At 41.0% G+C, this 25018-nt stretch overlaps 1 protein-coding gene across 2 annotated transcripts; it reads left to right on the top strand.

The window, feature by feature from the left end:
* Positions 1 to 860: 860 nt before the first annotated feature.
* On the top strand, positions 861 to 14838 carry MMADHC (metabolism of cobalamin associated D). Of its 2 annotated transcripts, none has more exons than XM_081008930.1 (8): positions 861 to 1000; positions 3418 to 3577; positions 6787 to 6931; positions 7436 to 7653; positions 8248 to 8353; positions 9052 to 9182; positions 12691 to 12777; positions 14395 to 14838. In XM_081008930.1, exons 2-8 carry the CDS (start codon positions 3563 to 3565, stop codon positions 14587 to 14589), a joined length of 897 nt encoding a protein of 298 aa, XP_080865056.1. In that variant the 5' UTR covers positions 861 to 1000; positions 3418 to 3562; the 3' UTR covers positions 14590 to 14838. The 2 variants fall into 2 exon arrangements, with proteins under 2 accessions (XP_080865056.1, XP_080865057.1); XM_081008931.1 differs by lacking the exon at positions 861 to 1000 and adding an exon at positions 1169 to 1308.
* The last annotated feature ends 10180 nt before the right edge of the window (positions 14839 to 25018 follow it).

Genomic DNA, 25018 nt, shown 5'->3' with positions numbered 1-25018 from the left:
TTTAGTCTATTGTTTGTTTGTTTGTTTCCGGTTGGTTTTAATATATCTATTGGGGGTGGGTATTGTTTTTGTTTGTAAGGCATTTTGGCAAGATAAAGCAACAAGTTTAATAAATAATAATAAATAATAGTATCCTAGGTGCTGCTTAAAGATCTTTTGCTGCGACACAACCTGAAGGCGCTTCCAAGCAGGCATTTATTGTAGCCTAGGTTCCCACGCATACAAGATGTGTGTACACCTGTGTTTGTGCGTTGCAGTATTCACAGGACGTCCTTGCCATTAAAACGCCACCCCATGGTTTTTTTAACCATTTCACGCGGATCTATCCCTCTTTTTGAAAGGAGATAAATTAAACAAAAATTGTCCATGTCCCGTTTGCAATAATATCTCAGCTACCCATTTGCAAACTAAGTGGAAACACCCTAACACTGTCAGCCCCTCTGGGAGAGTAAAGAAAAAAGAAAAGAAAATCATTTCTGATACGGAAAGCAAACCCCTGAGCTGAGAAGGTGCTCGAGAGGCCACCCAGTTACTCCACTCGGGCTGCGCCTCTTTTGCACCCCGCGCGCCTTAAACAAAACTGCACCGACCAACCAGCGCGGGCAAAGCCTCTCTGCTGACTCCGCCTACTCTCCGCATCGACGCGGAAGCACTCGATTAGGCAAGCCCTTTCGAGGATTCGACAATCTCTCTCTCTCTCTCTCTCTCTCTCTCTCTCTCTCTCTCTCTCTCTCTCCCCCCCCCCCCCGTCAGCCGTCAGCTCCGTCATTAGAGACGTCGGCTCGATTGCTTCGGCCTGCCCGCAAGCCGGCTAAGCAGGAAAAAAAGGGGAGGGGAGTCGCGCGTCGAGCGTCTCGTTTTCTCTCCCCGCCGACACCTTTTCCCTCTTTCTTCCCCCCCCCCCCAACTACCCTTTGGAAACGACGGAGGCAAGGATCGATTGCTTTGGCCCGGGGTTGCCATTTTACAGGAACAAACAGAACGTGAAAAGAAAAAAGAGGTAACGAGCCCGGTCAGCGGCGTCTCCCTTCCTCCAGCTCCCCCCCCTCGCCAAATGGAACTTCCCGACACCCCCCCCCCGCTTAAACTTTGGGCCAGAGGCGTCCTCAGGCCCCGCTCCCACCTCTGCCCCCCCCGCACCGTCTCCCCTTCAGATAAGCGCTGTCCCTACGCACACAGCTCCTCAATGCGGACTAGCCGCTTCAGTTCCCAGTCTCAAACCATCCCGTCGCTCTTGGACCCTAGACGGGGGTTGGGGAGCAGGTGTAGGGCCGGATTTAGGTTTGATGGGGCCCTAAGCTACTGAAGGTAATGGGGCCCTTGATATGTCCAGCTATAATTTGTCAACAACAAATTGTCGCTGTTTTTTTGTGTTGAATATATGCTATATGGTAATTTATGGACCTAATAGGTCCATACACAACACAAAAGACTTGCTGTATGTAGGTTTTATTTTACAGTGGTACCTCGGGTTGCATACGCTTCATGTTACAGACGCTTCAGGTTACAGACTCCGCTAACCCAGAAATAGTACCTTGGGTTAAGAACTTTGCTTCAGGATGAGAACAGAAATCGTGCTACGGTGGCAGTGGGAGGCCCCATTAGCTAAAGGGTGCTTCAGGTTAAGAACAGTTTCAGGTTAAGAACAGACCTCTGGAACGAATTAAGTATGTAACCAGAGGTACCACTGTATTTGTTTTTTATCTTAAAAAAGGTAAAGGAACCCCTGACCATTAGGTCCAGTCGTGGCCGACTCTGGAGTTGCAGCGCTCATCTCGCTTTATTGGCCGAGGGAGCCGGCGTACAGCTTCCGGGTCATGTGGCCAGCATGACTAAGCCGCTTCTGGCGAACCAGAGCAGCGCACGGAAACGCCGTTTACCTTCCCACCAGATTTATCTACTTGCACTTTGAGGTGCTTTCGAACTGCTAGGTTCACAGGAGCAGGGACTGGGCAACGGGAGCTCTTACGTTTTGGAAATGTACATCCAGGTTTTTTTCCTTTAAATTTTTTTTGGGCCCCAAAGAGAGTGGGGCCCTAAGCTATAGCCACCCAGGGCGGCTTCCAACATACATAAAAACAAAATTATTATTATTTATTGAATTTATATACTGCTCTATACCCTGGGGTCTCAGGGCAATTCACAGAATAAAATCAAGCTATAAAACCACAAAATACCTAATAAAAATTAAAACAACAACCCAGTAACACCCCCCTCTACAAAAAAAAAAACCCAACACATTTTAAAAGGGCATAGGATGTAAATTGGATCAACCAAAGGCCTGGTTAGCGTTAAACATTAAAAATAACAAAAACCACCACTTCCCTATACAGGGTGCCTTCAGATGTCTTCTAAACATAAGTACCTATGTTGTATAGGTACTTATCTCTTTGGCTGGGGGGTGTCACTTAACTCCATACCCTCCAATGTTTCTCTGATGAAAAGAGGGACATCCTAAGGAAAAGCAAGACATTCCGGGATCAAGTCAGAAACCGGAACAGCTTCTGTAAATTCAGGACTGTCCCTGGAAAATACGGTCACTTGGAGGGTCTGGGGCGATCATCATCTAAATAAAATAAAAAAGAAATCCCCTAACGCATCACTTCGGCCCGAGGTGTGCACTGGCTAAGCATGAGGCAGAAAACAGCACCACATTTTTCTGTGTATGTACTGTATAGGAGATTGGAAAGAAACCTGATTCTGGGGTGGTTAAAGGGAGTGAAGCCAGCAATGGTAATTTTATCTGGCAGTGAGGTGGGGAGAAAATGGGTTATTGGGCAAGGAGGTTTCTGGTTTCTTGTCTCTTCCCATTTGTCATCATGAAGCTGTCCTAGTCCTCTTCAAAATTGTTTTCATGGGCACCAGAATGGTCAGATCTCTTAACAACCTATATGAGTTTTTCAGGCATCTGCAGCTTGTGAATTGCCTGCAATGTGTGCCAGTGTTAAAAAGGAAGCGTGAAAGAGAAATAAGCTCCCATCTGTCAAGAGTTTCAAGGAAATTATTCAAAAGTAGTATGTGTTTCATCTCAGAATCACAAGTTCCTTTTTGTGTTTCAACTTTAGTGTTGAAATTTTAAAAGAATTTAAAATTCACATGGACAGTGCTTCAACTAGTGCTCTGGAGGTGACAAAGATCTCCAGTTGAACAGGGTGTAAATTTTACAAACAGGTTTCTTTACTTTCTGAGCCTGCTTTTTTTAAGGTTTGCATTAGCATTAAAAAAATTCTCTGCACAATGGAAAGGCTAGAGATTTAGATGTTTAACTGAATGTAAATTCCAAAACTGTAGTCATGCAACTATTTATAAGCTATTGACATACACTTTCCCCTCCTGCTGAAGCAAAATAATATCTGCATCCCTTTGTAGTTTTGTGGTAAAGTGAAAAAAAACATAGTTCTGGTTTGTTTTGCACAGGTTCTAACAGCTGGTTCGGGCAGTTCTCGGAAGTGTTTGGGCATGGATCCTTAACAAGTTGCAGCTCAGGCCCAACGTGTTGTATAACCAGCCACTCTGGTGTGTATGTCTCTGTTTTAGGAAAAATCTTTAGACGAAGATACCCATGCAAATGGCCACTGTAAGTAATATTGCTGTTTTCAGTGTTTGTTAAGAATGCCATACAAATGTCTCTAAATGTGTTCCTGTTTCTATTCTTGTTCCTTAGCTTATGTGACATGACATATGAGTAGTGCTTTATGAAGTTTCTTGATGTATAAACTTGTGAAGTCAAAAATGGAAACACTTAGACTGGTGTATACATTTTAGTATGATGTAAATCATGATGCACTACTGAGCTGAACTAGATAGGTTAAAAAAAAAAAGATGTGCAGCTTCATAATATGGAATGCTTTAGGAAGTAATTTGCATCACTACTGAAATACCTAGAACACTGGATTATTCACTGGCAAACTGAATTTTCCACTGTCCTATAAATACCTAAAACATTGGATTTGGTACACACAAGAATTTGGAGGGTGTGGGCCTGTAAAGATGTGGGATTGGATCCTATGGGCTTCTTGTGTGCATGGAAGGTATTTTTACCAGTTTCTCCCTTCAGCCCAGCATCTGCTGCTGCTTTGGGAGGTGTCTGGGGAGGCAAATCCTGTTCCTCTTGAGGAACACTCCCCACAGTTCTTAGGCATCAACCTATAAATTATAAAGGCTTTAATTGTAGAAACTAGTGCAACCCAATCCTTTGTGGGTGTACTCAGAAGTCAGTCCTACCGAGTTCAACAAGATTCATTCCTAAAGTGTATGTAGGCTTGTGGACTAAGAATTAAGTTGGTTACATTTGATTTATTTCTGTTAGATTTAACAACAATTTATTTATCACGTATGAAACGCCTACAGTTTTCTACAGGTTGTTCAGGGATTAAAAGATAAGACAGTTCCTGCAGGCCTACAGTCTAAAATACATGGAACAAAAGGGGAAAGGAACAAGAAAAAGGAACATATGCAGGAGTGTAGCCAGTGTGATCTTAAATCAGTTATACAGATTTCCTTATTGTACACTTCTGTTGGCTCAGATAGCTTACCGATATAATGAGAGAGGCAGAGCATATGCATTTTGAATAATAATAATAATAACAGCATTAATGCATTTTTGAAAGCTCATATTCTGGGTTCAAAACTTAGGCTTTGATGCAATAACACATTTAAGCCTGAACATTTACAACTGTATGAAATGTTGCACCATTCAAGTTTGAATTGGAATTACTGTTTTTCATCATATAAACTGACATGCCTATAAAAACCATGAATAGACCTTCCTTAAGGACTTCAGAGGTCCTTTTCTGTTTGTGGAAATAGGGTGAGACAGAATCTCTACCATGCACAAAACTGAAATGTTTTATTGGCTAAACATCTTTCCAAATATACTTCTTAAGGACACTTAAAATGCACACCTCTGTGTTCTTTAGTGTGCTCCATAACACTAGAGAACAGAATGGTGTGCTTGTTGTTGTTGTTGCTTGTTACCCAAAGGTGTTCAGAAAACTTACAACACATTTAAAAGAGAAACGTAAGTATACCAGAACGAAACAACTCCCATAACAGCCACATGAAGCTTTGGCAGTATACTAGTGATATGCAGTGTCCCTACAGAAGAAATATCCTTTGAAACACATTGGGCCAATACAAATCATCATATTTGTGCATCCTTGAGATTGTTTTGCCCTTTTCTGTTACTGCCTTCCCGTTGCCTTCCTTCTTTTGATTTGGTTTGTCTAGTTATGATCCTTTTCTTACTTGCCCCTTTTTCTGTGCTGCCACTGGACCAACTGCTTTCAAAACGTGGGATTCTTGACAGTGGCCACTAATGCAGTGCAAAGAGCTGTGAATGAGCCGAAAACCGAGAAAGGCTCAGTGTTGAAAAAACATATCCATAGTGTGATTTCAGATTGCATTACTTCATGTTGTGTCTACGCAACCATAGCTGCAACTATTGTCCTTATATTAGCACTGTGCACGTTGCATCTGGTGCAAAGAAGAGGGTTGCTTTTTGCTAGGATGTGGGATTAGGTATTGTAGCAGTCTAGTACTGGGTCACTGGGGCCAGTGGGTCACAGAAACATACGTTGCTGTGGGCAGTACGCCATAGGTAACATAAAACTGCTATATTTATTACATTATTTTAGGAAAGGATGCATGTATCATAAGAATTGTAAAACTTAGTGTAAAGATTGTGTACCTCCAAATTAAAAAAATAACCATTTTTGAAGCTAACCTGTAAAAAACAACCTTTCAAATTTAGAAATCATTGAGTTTGCATTCCCTGTTTAGCACCTTACCTTTTAGATTCCTTTCTAAAGCGTTCTGGATTTTGATGCAATATCTAGCCAGGCTTTTTATTTAAAAAACAAAACAAATGCCAACCCACATTGGCTGCAGATGCATTTCTAAACGGAATGGTGGAACTGTAAATATATATATATATATTCCTTGTGAGCTCTTAATAATCTTGCAATACTTTTCAAAAGGTTAGACCTGGGAGGTTGGGATTGCAAGACAAGCACTTGAGCACGGTGTCAGCCAAATTAATCAGTGGTGCAGTAGTTAATAATGTTGGCATTTGTTGTCGTTAAGCTTCAGAATAAAACTACACCAAGATGATATCGCACATCTGAGCCCTGTTGATTCAGGCTGTTTTCAGATTCAGGAAGAGAAATTGAAGCCATTTTCCCTGCGGTTCGTGTGTTGTAAGATTTCCCCTGGTTTTGTTGTCATGAGAGTTTTAAGCTTAGGCGTGAGGTCACTACAGTTGCATGGGTCTGGGATTGAATGCATACAGAATGGCCAAGTAGTATGGTCGCCTTACCCTAAGTGGCTTGCCAGCTTTGCAGTGGGAAATGTGCCATCTCCTGATAAACCAGAGGAACTAACTTGTCTGCTCTTCTTAACTACCCTTGCCGGAAGAAAGAACCTACTCACGTATGTTTTTTCTTTTAATACGCTTTGCTTATCAGATGTTTGAACACATTCCATGTATGTATTGTGGCGCTTTTCTTTTTTCTTTTGCTAGATAAAAAGTGTCATTTACTTAATGCAGCATTTTATCCATATGGCAAACGGTGTGCAAAAATTCCAGCACGCGGAATTTTTCATACTAAACTTTTAATTTTTTAGCCACACCCAAAGAAAGCGTAGTACATTGGTAATATAGAAGGTCGGGATGCAAAATTCAGCTAATAAGATTCCTCCATCCCTACGGAATGCGTCTCTGCATACTGACTTGTTGTTTTGATGTGCAATATATGCTACATTCAGTTCTCTTTGTGTCCCCTTTAGGTACTTTGTAACAGAGCTAGACTGGTGACGTACCTTCCGGGATTTTATTCTTTGGTTAGAAGGGTTGTAACTCCCAAGGCCTTTTCCACAGCAGGGTCCTCTGGCTCAGACGAGCCTTCTGTTGCTGCTGCACCCCCAGACATATGTAAGAAACATTCCAAGAATTTGTTTCACCTGTGTTTACATCTAAAATTAGCTGTATTGTGGGCGAAATCATATAGCTGTATCCATCTAACGCGTATCATCAGCACAAGGCTTTTTGCTTGTCCAGTGGACTTTCTCCCCTCCTCCTCCTCCCCTGGGTGCACCCCACACCCTCCCCACATCTGCTCCAGAGCTCTAGAAGAGGTTTGGGGGGGGGAGCTGTGGGGAGTTCTGTTGCACAAGTGGAAATCCTTGCCTCTCAGAGGGTGTGTTAGTTGGATACCACACACAATATGTCTTTCAAATCATCTGTATCTTATGGTTCCTCTGGTCATAACATACTCGGAATTAAGTATCATGAAGTTCAATGGAACTTAGTTTTCCCGTTTTCTGCTTGAACTTGAGTTACTAGCTTACTGAGCGGTGTGCAAAAAACGTTTGTGTTTTATAACACAGTGCAATTGTATGTGTGTGTTTAAACGACTTAACTCTTAACTTTTGGCAGGTCCAAGAACTGTGTGGCCCGATGAGGCGATGGGACCCTTTGGTCCGCAAGACCAACGATTTCAGCTCCCGGGGAACATAGGCTTTGACTGTCACCTGAACGGTGCAGGGATTCAGAAGGCAACACAAGCGCACAAAAAACTGCCTGACATATTAGTGGAGCCCCTGGCAAGCGAAAGGCATGAATTTGTGATGGCTCAGTACGTCAACGAGTTCCAGGTAAGAACTCAGGTGGAAAACATAGCTCCAAAGTAACTGGCCTGCCTAGCAAAAAAGCAGGCACATGGTCTTTCTCTCCTGATTTTGAAATGAGCACCCACCCCTGTGTTACAGGTGGGCTATCATAGTATTTTTGGAGTGGTGCCCTGGAATAGAATTGTCTGGAATAGAATTGTACTTCAGCTGTGCAGAAGCTTGAGGATACTAGAACTGGGTGATATATGGCCCAAAACTGGCTTGAAATCCATATCGTGATATTGGCTTCATAATTTTTGACTTGGCACTATATTGCGAATCATGGTGTGTGCGCGTGTGCTATGCAAAAAAGCACAATGTGGGGGAAACCGTGAAGCCAGCCAATGCCTCTTCTGCATAGCTTCATTTCAGACATTGTCATGTATCAGCATATCTCTCTGTGTTTAGCTGGTGATATAGCACTGTGTTGAAAACCAGGTATCGCCCAGCCTTAGAGGGTACAACTTTTTGCTAATTTTAAGAATAAGAGCTGGGGCAAATTTAAATATCAAATAACACTGCTGGCGTTACTGTTGTACGTAGCTCTGAACAATTACCTGTTGTTGTTTTTGTTTTCAGAACGGTAATCCTCCTCATAAACAAGAAGTTAGTAATGCCAAGGCCTACTTTGAAACCACTAAGGTAGAATGTGCCATACAAGCGTGTCCAGAGCTGTTGCGCAAAGGTATGGGTGCTGCTGCCCTCATCCTCCTTTTCAAAATTTTCATTATCTCAGTAGACTTTATACCTTGACCCTTTTTTCCCCTTCTTTTTTTTTTTTTTTTTTGCTGGAGCGTCACAGTTTTCTTTTCGGTTGCATAAATTAACCCTCTTTTTGTCTTTATTCTAAAAAAAAAGCAAGCAACAGTGCGCTTTTCCAGATGAGCAAAACCTTTAGCCTGGGAACCTGACAGTCATCCTTTCCATAGTAAATGCGTCTCCATTGTGTGTGCAAGCTGTTGAAGAACACAGTGGCAATTCCCCATACTTACAAATGGGGTTGATGGAGGGTAGCCAGTGACGGAGAGGTGGGGCTGTGGTTCTCATCTTCTTGACTGAGTCACTGCAGCATACCAGAATGGAAAGAGGGAAGGGTGAGATTGGCACGGTGCGATCTGGCACTCTTTCCTGGCACATTGACACCATGCTACATTGTCCCTCCCTCTTTCTGTCCTGGTTTGCTGCAGTGACTCAGCCAGGTGGAGCTCAGGCAAGCAGCTCAATTCCAGCATGGCGCCACTGCTGGTGGAGCAAAAGAACTGTAACAATCACCTAAGGCTGCCGTCCTAATCCTGTTTACCTGAATTCAGTAGGACTTGTTCTCAGGTAGGCCTGGCTAAGATTGTGCAGTTAAGTTTCATTGACTTCTTCCTTCCTTCGTAGATTTTGAGTCAATGTTTCCAGAAGGAACTTCCAATAACCTCACAGTCTTAACAGTAACACAGAAGACAATAAATGATATGACTGCATGGAGTGAAGAGGTGGAAAATGAGCGAGAAAATCTGATAGAAAATGTAAGTCTCATCAGCTTTGGGCAGTGAATTATGATACTGTTCTCATTGGAGGTGAGACCATGTGCGTTTGTGTGTTGTATTGGATTCAGTGCTTGATATCATGCTTTAGGAATGTGGAGTCTGCCCTAAGAGTGGGTGACCATTATAGGTTGTGACCCAATATTTTGTGACCCAGTGTTAATGAAGCTCTCTTAGAAAGAATTTGGATGTACACGACTAACGCTTGGTCCTTAACATTTAATGCCCATCTTGATTTTTCCTTTAAAAAATAAATTCAAAAATTGTCCAGTAGCACCTTAGAGACCAACTAAGTTTGTTCTGGGTATAAGCTTTCGTGTGCACACACACTTCAGATACACATATCTGAAGTGTATCTGTGTATCTGAAGAAGTGTGCATGCACACGGAATCTTATACCTACCCAGAACAAACTTAGTTGGTCTCTAAGGTGAAACTGGACAATTTTTTAATTTTTTACTTTATTTCGACTGCGTCAGACCAACAGGGCTACCTACCTGACTTTAAAAAATGGTAACTTTAAATATATTTTATGCATACGCACTAGCTACATGCTTTAATGTTTTACATTCAGTTTACTAAGTTGAACCTTTTATACCACATCTGTTAATAATTGCAGTAAATAAATCAGACATTTTGTTTGCCCAAGTGATTATATGCAGAATTGCCACTAGGGGTCATCCTTTCTTAAATGTACGTTTTTTGCTTGGCTTTGGAATCAATAGTTGCATCCCAACAAATGTCAGTGTTTTGCTGCTGCTGAATTTTTCCCCATATGTTATTTTCTGAAAATTTTCTGTACTTTAATAGTGCTTTTAAAATAACCTAAAAATGCCAGTTTCTTTTATTTCAACTTGATTTTTTGGCTAATATATCTGAGACCAGTTTCTATTTAACACCAGCCACACTGCAGTTCCTTTAACTCCATTTGAGAAAGTTTCACAATGGCAAATAAGCATTTATATGGGTTCTAAAGGTTTTCAAGGGGTTAGGAAGGAGAGTGCAGTGTTCAGTCATCACCATGAAAGCTGCACACAGAATAAAGCTCTCATTTTAGCGTGTCAGTGTCTCTGTGTTAGTCATGGTCTGTTGGGCCTTGGCATTGTAATCTGGTCTAATTATATTTTAATTGTCCTCCTCCTTCCTTGTCCACCTTCCTGTCAATTCCAATATATTGAACACAAGGGTGCTGGGATGGTAGACGTAACCTTCTGGCCTAAAGGTTACTAACAGCAAATTCACAATAGAATGGACTGTTTGTTTGCATTGTAGACAATCTCAGGAGAACTTAACTTAACATGAGAGACTTGGAGTAAAGTAATGAGAGTTAGTGGCAGGCAAATGAAGGTGTTATTGTATTGAAGACTCAAGTTGTCTTAATTAACATCTGTTTGGTGAGTGGCTACTGTGAGATTGTAATTCACCAGGATCAAAAGAGTCCAGTGCATAAACATATTTAGACTGTTTACTGGGGTTCCGTTGGCTTAATCTGAAATTGAAATGGACAGATACGTAGACCTTTGACTAATTGGAAAAATAGGTCCACACTGAATATAAATCTGTTCTGTTTTAAGATTATTCGGAATCTGAGTAAGCCCTTATGATAAAGGGTCCAGATATCTGGCTTACATGCTTCGAGAAAGAAATGTGTGTATTTATCAATTTCAAATAAATGAGGGGATGCAGCTGTACAACATTGTGTGCCTCGAGAGGTCCGGAGGGTGGCAACCTGAAAACAGGCCTTTTCTGTAGTGGCTCCCCATTTGTGCAATGCTCTCCCCGGGGAGGTTCGCCTGGCTTCTTCACTATATAGTTTTAGGTGTCAAAGTGTTGAACAAATGGAATGCAAACTAGCAAAATCAGTTTCTTTTTTTCTTTTTTTTAAATAATATTTATTAGTAGTTTCAAAGTTATAAAGAAAAAAGAAAAATTAAAAACAACACTGTAATACATAAAAAGAGGGGGGGGAGTGAAAACAACAATACAACAAAAAAAATAAAAAGAAAAATGGAAAACACAAGAAAAAAGAAAACAACATAGATCCCAAATTACATATCTATAACTTCCATTTGCTTGTTTCATTGACCTCCTCCCACCTCCCTTTTTGTATTCTAGTTTAATTAATTATTTCAGCAAATTCTTTCCATCTTTCTCAATTTTTGTTAAAAAAATTATCTTGACAGTTTAACTTTATAATTAGCTCAGCAAATCCTTACCATCTTTCCCCATATTCTGTTATACAAATTGCCTTAATTTATTTAACCATATCTTACCCTAAAATACCTTAAAGCTTAAATCTTAGTTTTCAAATATACATAACTCCTGATATCATTTCTGCTAGAGTCATATAGTTTCATTCCAACATTTTCCCTAATATTCATTAATTTTTAGCCAATTCCCTAAATAAAAAGTTTCCTTTATAAATTTTCTTCCAATCTTCATCCAACGTCTCATCTTCCTGGTCTCGGGTCGTGTCAGTCCTTACTGTCCAATCCATCTAGTCCATCAACCTGGAAGCCTTATGTCCGAGGCCCTTAAGTCTCTTCCATGTCCCTTCTGCATTTCTTCTTCTTGTTGTTTATACTTGCCCTTTTCCTTGTCTTTTGTTGGTTTCTTTCTTAATTCCTTTCCTTTCTTATTGAGGAGTAGTTCTCTGGGGGGTTCCTAGCAAAATCAGTTACAAGTGATGTTTCCCATACAGGGGCAGCCTACCAAACCACAGTTAGCTTTTCCATTGGATATGTTAATGTAGTATCTTTTGCCGTAGTGCAAAGGATATACGAGTGCATTTGGTGAGAACCTCCACAATTCCTTTTGTTGAAGAGGCACGCTTCTCCTGAATTTTTAAATTAAGAAGTGTCACTTTCTTTGACAATAGAGTCTATTCTGGCAAAAATAAAAGAGCGTTCCATCTGTGTGCACAGTTTCATCCCACACTCTCGTGTAGCTCCTTTTTAGATTCTGTTTCTTTCTAAATTAGCACCATGTATTTAGAGGTTAGCAGGAGTTTTGAGCATCTGTGCTTTGTGTTTGGACGATAATTTTCTTGGCATAGGTTTTGGGCAGAGTTGCCATTGTGGATTAGATAACTGCAAAAAGTGCTTTACTGATCAAGATACAGGAAGTTGAGACTAGGAAACAAACCTAAGGCAAAAGGAGCATGCATGAAAGTGGGCAATAGGTGAGGTATGGATTTGTTTACTTTTTTTGTATTTGCAGGTATGGCAACACTGCAACCAACCCGAGCAATCAGTTATATTTTCCTGCCTGTGCAGAACTATTAATGCTTCACTGACCATCACAAAGAATTTCTTCTAGGTTCCATGTGACCATCGTATCTCAATATAGGTTATTAATTTTAATCCTCTTAGTCTCGGTTGACAGAGTTGAATAACAGTACTGTGTTCAATTTCACATTTGTTTGCTGGGGAAATGGAATATACATTAGCCTTAAAAGTGTGCTTAGCATCTTTTATTTCCTCTCTTCTTAGTTTATCAGTGGTGCCAAGGAAATTTGCTATGCTTTGTGTGCCGAAGGCTATTGGGCAGATTTCATTGATCCAACTTCAGGATTGGCAGTAAGTATTTCTACCAAAGCACAGCAAGAAGAGGGAGGCTGAGCACTGTGTGTCTCAGACAAGGGGAAAAAAGGAATATGATGACTCCTACTTGAGTTTCTGCTCGTTCCACTTGAAACCATTTTAAAGGCTATTTAAAATTGTTTCTGGAATGTATGTGACAGTCTTTCTTAATTCTCGGCTATATCATAGAAACCGTTGTCATAGCTGGCACCTTAAGAGGCAGTTAAACAAAAGAACGCAAGACTGTTTTTATTTGTTTTAGTTATTACATCTATTTTCTCCTCCAAGGATCTCAAAGCAGTGCACATAGTTCTCCCCAGCCCTGAGTTTATTCTTACAACAATCTTAGGATAGGCTGAGAGAATTATAGGCTCCTGGTCACCCAGTGAGCTTCACGGCTGAGTGAGAATATGAACCTGGTTACACTAGTCCTAGTTTAGCACTGGAATCACTACACCACTCTGTCTCTCACCTCCCCCCCCCCCTTTAACCTAGTTCTTTCAGACCAGGATTGTGGTGTGTCATGGATTGTAGGTATTTGAGATGTTCCTTTGACAATTATTTCATGTACAACCATATCAGTATTATTTCTAATTGTTAAAAAAAAAATGTCCCACATCAGGGCCCTTAGAAATGTCCTAGATCCAAATTATTTGAAAAGCTAGTCGGTATGGAATAGCAAAGCACTCAGACCTGTTATAGGAACACGGGTGGCGCTGCGGTCTAAACCACTGAGGCTTGGGCTTGCTGATCAAAAGGTCAGCGGTTCAAATCCCCATGGCGGGGTGAGCTCCCATTGCTCGCTCCCAGCTCCTGCCAACCTAGCAGTTCGAAAGCACATCAAAGTGCAAGTAGATAAATAGGTACCGCTCCGGTGGGAAGGTAAATGGTGTTTCCATGTGCTGCTCTGGCTTCGGTGTTCCTTTGCGCCAGAAGCAGCTTAGTCATGCTGGCCACATGACCCAGAAAAACTGTCTGCAGAGCGGACAAACACCAGCTCCCTGGCCTGTAAAGCAAGATGAGAGCCGCAACCCCAGAGTCATTTGCAACTGGACTATAAATGTCAGTGGTCCCTTTACCTTTGCCTTTACCTTTAAGACTCTTATATTCTCCTACTAAATGTGTACATAGTTTTTTACCCAACTTTCGTTGGTGAATCTTTACTGTCTTTGCATGGGCACTGCTAGAATCTGCTGTTGCAGTATATAGAATCATATAAATATTGGAAGGGAATCCTGCTCACAGCTGTTCCTGTGTGGGCTTGAACCATCAACCTTCCGGTTAGCAGCTAGACACACTAAACCATTGCGCCACAGGGACCAGGCTATTGATTCATAAAATCCAAGGAATTGGAAGTGAACTTTCCTGGTAACAGTGTCAATTTGAGGGCTGGATCTGTGGGCTCCAGAATTTCTAGTTGCCATGGGATATAATAAACAGTATAGTTATCCCTCTATAGAAATGTCAATGCAAAACCAGCAGTTGTACATTTTCTGTCATGACATTTAAATGCATTTAAGCTTAGACTTAAAACTAATTTGATCTATTATGTTGAAATATATTCAGGAATCTTACTATAAATGTACACCGTGTTTTGTTGTGCTTTCTTTGCAGTTTTTTGGCCCTTATACAAACAACACCCTTTTTGAAACTGATGAACGCTACCGCCATTTAGGATTTTATGTGGAGGACCTTGGCTGCTGTAAAGTTATTCGTCATAATCTCTGGGGAACACACGTGGTAGTTGGAAGTATTTTCACTAATGCTTCACCTGACAGCCCTATCATGAAGAAACTGAGTGGCAATTAACCGCATCTTCAGGCTTAAGAATTGGCCAATAAACACTGTTGGGACATATCAAGCGATAAATTACACTGATTTCTAGAGAGTAAAAGATCTGTTATTTATTTTAGTCTTCATCGGATATGTAGTCTCTATACACAATTTATAAGGTAATCCAACATTTTACTTGAGAGATGTGTGTATATATAGCGTATGATATTCTAAAGTATTACTTTTCCAAACTTTCAATAAAGTGAAACATCCACAGTAATCTTACACTGGAACACAAATCCTCAGCACTTTTGTAACATTTCCCATTTTCATTCTGGTGAAGTCAGATTTAATTTACTTGCAATATATTTTATAAATGTCTGTTTGACATAGGTTGCAAATTGATTGGAAATAGAACAATGTTCATTTCACATCTTCATTTTTTATATTTTTGAAAAGAAACATTTTTGAGGTAGGGATAGTCCACTTGTTCGGTTAGATCCCATTAAAGGAAAATAATATCAGTCATTCTTTTATGCAAGAACCAGTATTGTCTTATTTCTGTTTTTCATGTTTTATTTGGAATATACTTCAAGCAGGAGATTTTGTGGCCTACTTCATGATTTTCAGAAAGCATAATGGCTTGTACCTCATGCAACCTGGATATTCCTGTGAGGAAAAAGGTGATTTTTGCCAGTTTCCCTGCCTTGTCTGAAACTGCCATACTTTGAAAATTTGCTACAGGAGGTTTGGGGACCTTCCAGAACAGCATGGAAAGTGCCCATTTGGGGATGCAGAGGGAAGGAGAAATCGCAGAAAAATAGCCTCTACTCACATCTCATCCTGTCTGTGGATCCTCCTGGATCTCACTCAGTTCCATGAACAGAAAGATCTCTTCCATTCATGGAATGCCAGGTCTGGATGCAACCCAATATTCCAAAATATATCCCAACTCGATTTTTAAAAGTTGTGATTGGATTTGCTTGAAGCTAGTACACCTAAGTGTGCCTGACTTTCTACCAGGCCTCCTCTCTAAGCTAGCTACAACAATATGAATTAAAGAATAGTAGTCAAAGGAATTAAATCAGTGTAAATCAAAACTGTTTCTGCACTGAAGACCCTTTCTAGATCTCATTACTGCCAAAAGATAAAGAGAAGAAATCAGTGTCATATTTTCATGGATCTGGTTTGAATGCAAGTATGGGTTGAATTCTTGTCAGTAGAATTTTGTTTCTGTGAATATTGGCTGAGACATTGCAGTAGGCTGTTTTATTTCCTTGAATATATGCAATACAAAAATGTGAATGAACTATAGGCCAAGTCATCAAATCCTGTTAAAACATCACTTAGCATCATGAGTTTCTCTGGTTAGTATTCTTTCTCTGGATACCTACCGTTGTGCCAACGCTGTTGATTAAAGACAGAAATTGTTTTCCAGGTGGCTTTCATCAAAATCCACAGTTACAGTGGTTCTATTGTAGGACAGTCCTCAGCTAACTACTTGCATGTGCAGAATGACTTCCACTTGCACAATGACTTCTACTTGCCCAACCTGGCTTTCCTCCCATCTGCTCACCCACTAAATATTTTACTTCATTTTTAATTTGTTACACTGCCTCTTTCTATATTACTATACACGAGGGAGTTTACAAGCTGAAGAAACAACAAAACAGACAGCAAAGATAATGCAAACAGGGAACCAAATAATACCGTTTATGGTGGACACGGGGGCGGTCTACTCGGTTGTCCCAACCCCCATCGCCAAACCAACCATGTAATAACATGTAATAACAATCTGATACAGTACAAAGAAGTCCCTGTAACTTTAAAATACAGTGGTACCTCAGGTTACATACGCTTCAGGTTACATACGCTTCAGGTTACAGACTCCGCTAACCCAGAAATAGTGCTTCAGGTTAAGAACTTTGCTTCAGGATGAGAACAGAAATCCGTGCTCCAGCGGCGCAGCAGCAGCAGGAGGCCCCATTAGCTAAAGTGGTGCTTCAGGTTAAGAACAGTTTCAGGTTAAGTACGGACCTCCAGAACGAATTAAGTACTTAACCCGAGGTATCACTGTAAACAACTTCTATCAGACAAAGCAATATTCAAGAATCCACCAGAATATAATAGTAAACAGTCAAATTAAATACCAGCAAATGATAATTAAATGGTTAACACTTACCATTATAATAAAGAATCACTAAACTATAATCAAGAAAAACAGTGGCAAGTCACAATGCATAAAATGCCACAGACATACAAAACCAAGTAAAAGGATCAAATTGAGAAACAAGGGCACACACTTCTCCCAGCTGCTTCTCCTATTCTCAAAATCATGGTCTGGGAAAGAATTCTAGGGCTGGAGGGTGGGGCAAGACAGGTGGGAAAAGCCATTGCCTGATGAGCAGCAGGAAGTCTCCCCTGTGTTCTAGAAGTTCCCTCAACCCTCCAGAGCCAACTTGGAGAAGGCGTTAGGTGCATGCAGGGGAACAAGAGGAGAGGAAAGTCACACTGTGCAAGGGGAACCCCTTCTGCACGTTTGAGGTTAGTTGAATGCCGGCTGTAATTTTTGCTATTTCCCCCTCTGTTTACAGTGGCTAAAGGTGCTATATGTGGCCCTGTGCTCCCATTATGTAAAGTCTGGTTTGCGCAAGTAGTAGAATGATATAGCAGAATGAGCTTTTTCTTATCAGCCTGGAATATTTCTTAATTTCATTTTTGTGTCAGCAGTTTAGAAGGGGTGGTGTGCACACTGTGGGACATAATACGAAATAGCGCTGCCCTGCCTACAAAATCACATTTTGCCAAAAGGATGATAGAGAGAGGTGCCCTGGGATTTTCTGATTTGTAATGAATCTTAAGAATTTTTTATTTCACCTCTGGCTAGTTACATCACTGGGTAAGTTTGTTTTAAGTTTCCTAATCCGCCTGGTCATACCACCTTTGGAAGGTAGGCTTCCAAAGGAAGGTTGTTTCAGTTTTACAGAGAAACACTCACCTCCATTCACACAACCTTGAGGAGAGGGATTGTTAGCGACTTACAGATTTATTTGACCCCTGGAAGAGAGTTCATAGAGGCAGCCCTGGATCCAGTTCAGCAGCTCACCCCTGAACATTTTAAATTGAAAGGTGGTGTTAAAATGTTTTAATGAATTGTACCACATTAAGAGTAAAGGTGAGGAAATTGCCACTTGAATGCTTTCCTGTGTAAAAACAAAACAACTTTGCAGCAAATAGAAAACAGTAGTGGGGTGGACTAAACCTGCCTCCCTGATCTGCTTCTTACTTGCGAGTAATTTTATTTCGCAGGCGTGCATTAAGAAATTGTACCGGATGTTATACATTCTTCTGTCACCTCATCCTGCTGCAGGTATAAGCCAGGCCTCAGCTTTCTTAGTAATCAGTCCAAACATCCCATTTTGATGGGTGGCTGTTGTGTGAAGAATGAGTTCAGTAAGAATAAAGGCAGCCTGGTCTCTTAAGCTGCCACCCTATTTTGTGGCGCCATATTGAGAAAAGCAGCAGTACATCACTAGCAGAAGCCACCCAATTGTGAAGCAACACTGGCATGAGAAGCAGCATAACCAGCTCAGTTGAGGGTTGATTCCTCTCTTCCCCAAAAAATCTGTGACACAAGGGATTTCCCAGAATTTTAAAGACTCAGGACCAGTGGCAGCAGCAGCTGGAACATAACAAGTTGGTGCAAGAGGCAGCAGAGCCTGTGCCACAGTGCGATTTGGGGCACAAGCAATTTGTTAAGGAGAAAATGCTCAAGTAAAATGTTCATGTTATTAACTTGCATTTATTTCTCTGCTCGCCTCTTCAGAATGGATTTTTTTCAGGCTGGAGTATTGGACGTTTTAGCAACTGTGAATTTAGGCACAATTGAAAATATGTACACACATTTATTTATTTTTTGAACTGAAATAAATGCTCCAAGGAGCAATGTGTGAAAGTGCTCGTTATTAGTGCTGACACTTTATTTATAATTTATGCAGCAATGATACTGGAAGAAAATATGCTAGAAATCTTCTATATGAGCACAGTCTCCTTGTCTCTTAGAGGAAAACATTATGGCTTCAAGACTGTCCTAATATGAGCTACAGCTGAGCAGTGTGCTCTCTGTGTTAAGGTGATAAACACACACTGCTGCCAAGATCTTTGTGCTGAACGCAAGAGAAGTGACTGGAAATAAGTTAATTTCACTGTGGTTTTCCGAAAGGGGGTGGGGGAGAAAATGTGGAAAACCTCACAGATGCAGAATTCATATTTCACAAATTTGCATCACAATGTATCTAAAAGAATATACAAAATGAGATACAAACATCTTGTCTGAGAAAATTCTGCATGTGGTTCTGTACTTTGTCTACTATGTTTTATGGGTTAGTTCCAAAGATCTCATTATCTGACACCATGTTTTAGGAATTCTAAATACTTTCTTTGCACCAGCAGTTTATTAACAAAATAGTTAAGTCAGTTTTGGTCTCGTTGGCTTATTATGAGTAAATGTGGTTAAACCTGTGTACTTCCTCTTCATTCCGTTGTGGACTAGGATCTTTGTGTGTTCTCTTTCCTAGAATAATTTTGCTGCTCAGCCAGGAAGTTCCATGATTCAAATCTCACCGCAGCTGTGAAGTTCCTGGCAGGCCTTAGGCTTATCTCTAAACCTTGGGTCCTTTTCTGCTAATAATATAGTATTGGTGCAAAGTTTAATTAGATGGTGAACATGAAGAGTTGTAAGGTTTTAATTAGAGGCTGGAAATGAAGAGTAGTAGCTATTATTTATTAATTAGTATGCCACTTAATTGCCAAAATGGCTTCTAAGCCATTTACAAGTATAAAACCAATTGCATACAATTAAAATGCACATTAAAACATTCACAATTAAAATGACTGTTTAAAAATATATAAATAATATGAAAAATAATATATAAATCTCCAGGGATAATGATGACGGTGACGTTCGAAACTGGGGTATTCTGAAACTAGCTCAGGTTTGGAATTCCAAGGCCCATCATGAACTAGTTCAAACCCCCTCTAAAAATTTGGGCCTAATGGATTAACCAAGCTTAACTATAGTTGTGAGGCAAATCGTGGAGGAAGAGCAGCTTTGAAATCACTTCCTCCTGCATTATCATGTTATAGAGTGATCTTAATGGGATAATAGAAATTTAAATGTTCAGTCTTAAGTGAATCACCTTAGTGCACTTTCTTACTGGTATGGAAGAAATACATTTTTTAAAAATCTGAAAGTGATTGTTTTCCGTATTCGCTCATCAGTGCGGGGGGGAGAGAAACAGTTTGAAAATGGTTATTTGAAAGCATTGGAACCTTCGGGTATAGGGCGGTATAGAAATAAAAAAAGAAAAAACACGGATGTACAGTTTTTTTAATGTAGTATATCATCTACCTATATTCTTGCGTGTAAAATCATTTTTTTAAAGCCACCTTTGCATATTGCTTTACATCGCATGCTGATGGTTGTCAGGTAGTCTAGTGTTTTCCATCTGTGTAGTTCAAGGGAGCATGAAAAAAGATCTATGCAGTCGGTACGGCCTCATAAGTGTTAAGATGAAGGATTCTGTTGACTGTTCGCTATTGTTGTCACGAGGAAAGCAGCCCTCAAAACACCTAAAAGGTCAAAGATGCACATTCAAGGGGAGAGTCTCTAGTCTTTCCCTGCCATCTTCATTTCAGGCCTTTTGCCCTCTGGAAGTAATTGAGGAGAAATTGTAGTTAATAAACTTTGAGTGAGCAGACTGGTAATTTTAGACAGTGCTGAGCAGCCGGCCCAAGACAGGTAAGTCCTCAAAAGCAGTCATTGTAGATTCTAATTACTCTGCAATTCTTCAGAGTCTTCTGCAGAGTCAGCCAAAACTAATTGCTGCAATTCGGAATCGTATAAGTAGTTGTTAAATGAACTGTATTCATTTTAAGCAATACCTTGATATTGTGTAAGAAAGCATGCTAGGTGTTCCTGGGGTCAGTAAAATAATAGCTTCATTAGGACCAACCAGTATTCCCATAACTGCCCTGTAATTCTCAACACAACTCCAAGGGCGATTTTGAAGCAGAAAAAATAAGTATGATTTAAGTCTTAAAGTGGTAAGAGCGAAATACTTCCAGATTTCATTTATATTGTTAAGATTGAAACTTTATCATACACTCATTTCTGCAGTTTATGCAGAGACATGATGGGCAAAAAAAGGAAGATTTCTTTAAAACTCAGAAATAAGCCGTGCATTGCAAAACACAAAAAATCCTTTATAAGGCAGAAAGCTGTAGAACAGAAAAATTAAGTAGTCCTATTTTCAAAGTTGGAAATAGTTTCTAGTATGTTTCATGGAGGGCGGAGGACATCAAGAAATTATGCAGGTGGTGTCTATTCGGGGTTGATGCAATTAGATAACATGAAGTGAACCACTTCAACAATTAACTCAAGGACCTAGTTAACGCTACGAAACAGATTCTTGCAGGTACCCAATTGTAACCGTTCATATGAAGAATTTGTCAGTATAATTCAGCCCAAAAGAAGTCACTCGTTACGTGGGCATTCTCAGTTGCCATAGTTCTGTATGAGCAACCTTGCATACAAATGGCATGCCTGGATTCCTCTGCAATTCAGCTTCTCTAAAGAAAGTGCACTGCCTGGCTAACTAGAGAACCAGATTGAAATCTCACCCCCTGGTGATAGAAGGTCTGAGTGTGGTTTTCCTCTCTCTTGCTCGAACTCTGCTGTGGGGCTGTGCATGGTTAAAGGGGCCTCTTGACATGTGTCAAAAGATAAACTCCATCTATAAAAGCCATTCTTAGCCCCGTAGACTAGGCCATGTCGCCTATACTATATTCAGCATTCTCTGAGATTTCCAGTTCTAAAAATAAGAGGAGGCTCAAATGGCCAACTTGAAAAAGTACAAAGTATTCAACTTGGAACAGTTGCACTAGCTCAATTATCAGTGCCAGCACAAGGCTGAGGAATCTCTTTGGCTTCATGGTCCAGCTTCTTATCAGAATCAGCTTTGTGGAATCAATAAGATTCCCGCTCCCCTCTTCATTGCTCCAGAGGACTTCAGGGGGACCAGAACTGATCTAGGGGGGTGCACAAGGGGAGGAGAGTGTGAGAATGCAAGCAGAAGTTCACTAACAGAATGTTCTCCTTAGTGCTACTTTGAGTATAGTTCTATCTTTGTCTTCCTTTTAAAAAGCTCATAGTAGCTTATATGGGTCACCCCTCAAGGCACCGACCAAATCTTCATTTCACCATCGCTATAAATCTAGGTGCTCCTGAACAAATTGCTGTTTTATTTTGACCATGTAAATAGTGTAGGAACAAGCGATTCTTTCAGTGCCTCATTCGTACCACTTTGTTATGAGGAATAATGTTCTAAAACTGACCCATCTAAAAACGAATGGATGTCTACTTTTAATATGTCAGACACATACTGCATTGGTATTCTCTGTGGCCCCTCTCTCTTCAGCGAGCTCTGCTTGTAAAGAGGCAACAAATAATCATGGTGTGTTGTTTTTCTACCTCGGTGAACAGCTAATACAGTTTTTGACTCGGGAGGAATCTGAGCGTTCTGCACACCTTGTTTCATATTTATTTCAAGTGCACTTAGCTTATCACTCATTCTTGTGTAACATTCAGCCAGAATACTTGCTGAACAACAGCTAATGAAAGTTGGTCATTAATATTATTAGGCTTTTGTTAGCTGTTCATTAAATGCTACACACAGGCCACACTAAGCACAGATTTATCACTGAAAAGAAATGGGGATGGGCAGCAAAAAAGAAAAAACCTCAGCCTACTATAAATATGAGAAAAGCCTCCTGGTGGCAATACAGAATTAAAACACACCGGTGTGCCCCTTTTAAAGTCCTAAACAGCCTTTGTCCAGTATACCTGAAGGAGCGTCTCCACTCCCATCATTCTGCCCTGATACTGAGGTACAGCTCCGAGGGCCTTCTGGCGGTTCCCTCACTGCAAGAAGCCAAGTTACAGGGAACCAGGCAGAGGGCCTTCTCAGTAGTGGCGCCCGCCCTGTGGAATGCCCTCCCACCAGATGTCAAAGAGAAAAACAACTACCAGACTTTTAGAAGACATCTGAAGGCAGCCCTGTTTAGGGAATGTTTGATGGACTATTGTATTTTAGTATTTTGTTGAAGGCCGCCCAAAGTGGCTGGGGAAACCCGGCCAGATGGGCGGGGTATAAATAATAAATTATTATTATTATTTCCTTTTGTGATGGAAAATAATGCTATGGGTCTAACAAGAGCCATTTGTAGTGCTGGGGCAGTGTCCTCTTCTCTGCCTGAGGCAGCGAACTAGTTTAGAAATGGGATGTAGCAGACACAGACCTGCCCTCCAACAGAGGGGAATAGATGGGAGACTTAGGAGGGACAGTCAGGGCACTGTCACTGCTGTCCTTCAATATCTGCTGACTGAGGCAGGTTATCTCACTTTCCCTAAAGGCAGGACCACCCCTGTGTGAAGCTTATCAAACAACCTAACTTGGTATTCAAAAATTAGTAGTCATCAGTGGTAAGGCGTTTTGTTCATGTTTTTCCTTGAGCAGGAGAAACATGATATACAAGCTTTTTGTGTGTTACTCAACCATCTAATTAATAGTCTTTTCTCCTGTCAGGCATAGCCTATGGTTTCAGACAAGATCTAGGAGTGTCGGGAGATGGCTAAAGCCAGACATTGACATTTGGGAAAGTATTTTTTAAACAAACTCCACAGATTTACTGGTGGACAATGTCCTATAAGCATGATCGTATTACTCGTGGAGTTCAGTTTCTAACTGTTGGGAATAAAAAATGTCACTGGACTCTCTTTTGCTACCTCCTCCCTTTCCAAACTTACAATGAAATGTTAACATCGGGGATGTTGACATCATTCTAAACACTGTCAAAGAGGGACATAAAGCATATGTCTATTTGAAAAGAAGTTTCTACAGTCCAAAGGAGGTTCCCTGCTGACTGCCCGCAGTAGGCAATGAAAAGAAATATGGCTCTATCAGTTAGTGTCTACAATACCAGAGAAATGGAAGCACCTCTGGGGCAGAGGGCAGCAGAGAGGTGGTAGCTGTTGTGGTCTGCCTTCACAGAAAAGGCCAGAAGGTCTTCTAGGCTGGAGGTTCAGCTTAAGAGTAGTTCTGAGGTAGAATCATACAATCGTAGAACTGGAAGGGACCCCATGGGTCATCTAGTCCAACCCCCTCCAATGCAGGAATCTCAGCTAAAGCATCCATGACAGATAGCCATCCAATCTCTGCTTAACAAGTGAGGGGAGGGGAGATATTTTAGTGCACTATGCTATATGGTAACACAAAGCTACAACTCTGGTAAAGATGCACATATTGGAAGACATATGTGATAACCCTTTGTCTTTGTGAATCTGTAGGGTGCATGTGCCCACACAGGCAGGGTTTTTTGTTGTTGTTTGAAAATTTATAACCTGCTGTTTCATAAAATAGAACAAAGCCCCTTACAGCATACAAAATCTCTTTCTCTCTCATAAAAGCATCAGTCAAACATTAGTAGATACTGGTTGGTTTAAAGGGGGGAAATCATATTGTAAAGTCCTGTTGAAACAGTGCAGTTTTCAGAAGACACTTGAAAGAAGGTAGAAACTTCCTTCTAACCCTTTCCCCCAACACAGTTCAATCTGGTGGTGGTAGCAGGTTCTCACTGATAAGATGCTGTAGAACAAAATAGACTTTGGCATGTTTTGCTATGCAAATCACATCCTGTGGTTTTAGAATAGCTGGGTCAACCAGCAAACAATAATAAGCCTGGCTGTTTGTGCTTTTGTTCCAATTGCCAGCAAAGCAGAAGAGGAAAGGTTAGCTATTTTGTTTCCTCCTGTGCTGGGTTCTGTCCTGCTAGTGATGGACAGGACAAGAGCCAAAAATGGCTGGAGCAATGTAGATTAGGTTCCATTCCTGCCATGTTAGGGTGAGGTTTACACACACACACACACACACACACACCCCTCCGCCATCCAATCCGAAAGAGGTTCAGTGACATGTCCTAGCCAGACAAAGGTACTCAAGAAGAGTGAAGTGGGGTGTAGTCTCATGAGGGGCTATGTGACCTACGGAGGATCAGAAACATGGGGGACTGCATTTTAGCCCTGGTCCTGTGGTGTCTCCCAGCTGAAGTACCTCCATTTTTTAGGTGTTGTTGATTATTTGCTAGGAGCGGAAAAACTGCCTCCCAATTGTCCCATGAGCAGGGTACATTTCATAGAATCATAGAATCATAGAGCTGGAATAGACCACAAGGGCCATCGAGTCCAACCCCCCGCCAAGCAGGAAACACCATCAGAGCACTCCTGACATATGGTTGTCAAGCCTCTTCTTAAAGACCTCCAAAGAAGGAGACTCCACCACACTCCTTGGCAGCAAATTCCACTGTCGAACAGCTCTTACTGTCAGGAAGTTCTTCCTAATGTTTAGGT

Source organism: Podarcis pityusensis, assembly GCF_964106645.2.
Source record: "Podarcis pityusensis genome assembly, chromosome: 1".
Lineage (NCBI taxonomy): Eukaryota > Metazoa > Chordata > Lepidosauria > Squamata > Lacertidae > Podarcis > Podarcis pityusensis.
This window is presented reverse-complemented; position numbering and strand designations above follow the sequence as displayed.

What these genes read in the sequence shown, in the direction of transcription:
- MMADHC (XM_081008930.1), top strand. An exon ending in TGCTGCACCCCCAGACATAT is followed by an intron (nt 6,932 to 7,435) that starts GTAAGAAACATT and finishes AACTTTTGGCAG; the next exon opens with GTCCAAGAACTGTGTGGCCC. An exon ending in GAGAAAATCTGATAGAAAAT is followed by an intron (nt 9,183 to 12,690) that starts GTAAGTCTCATC and finishes CTCTCTTCTTAG; the next exon opens with TTTATCAGTGGTGCCAAGGA.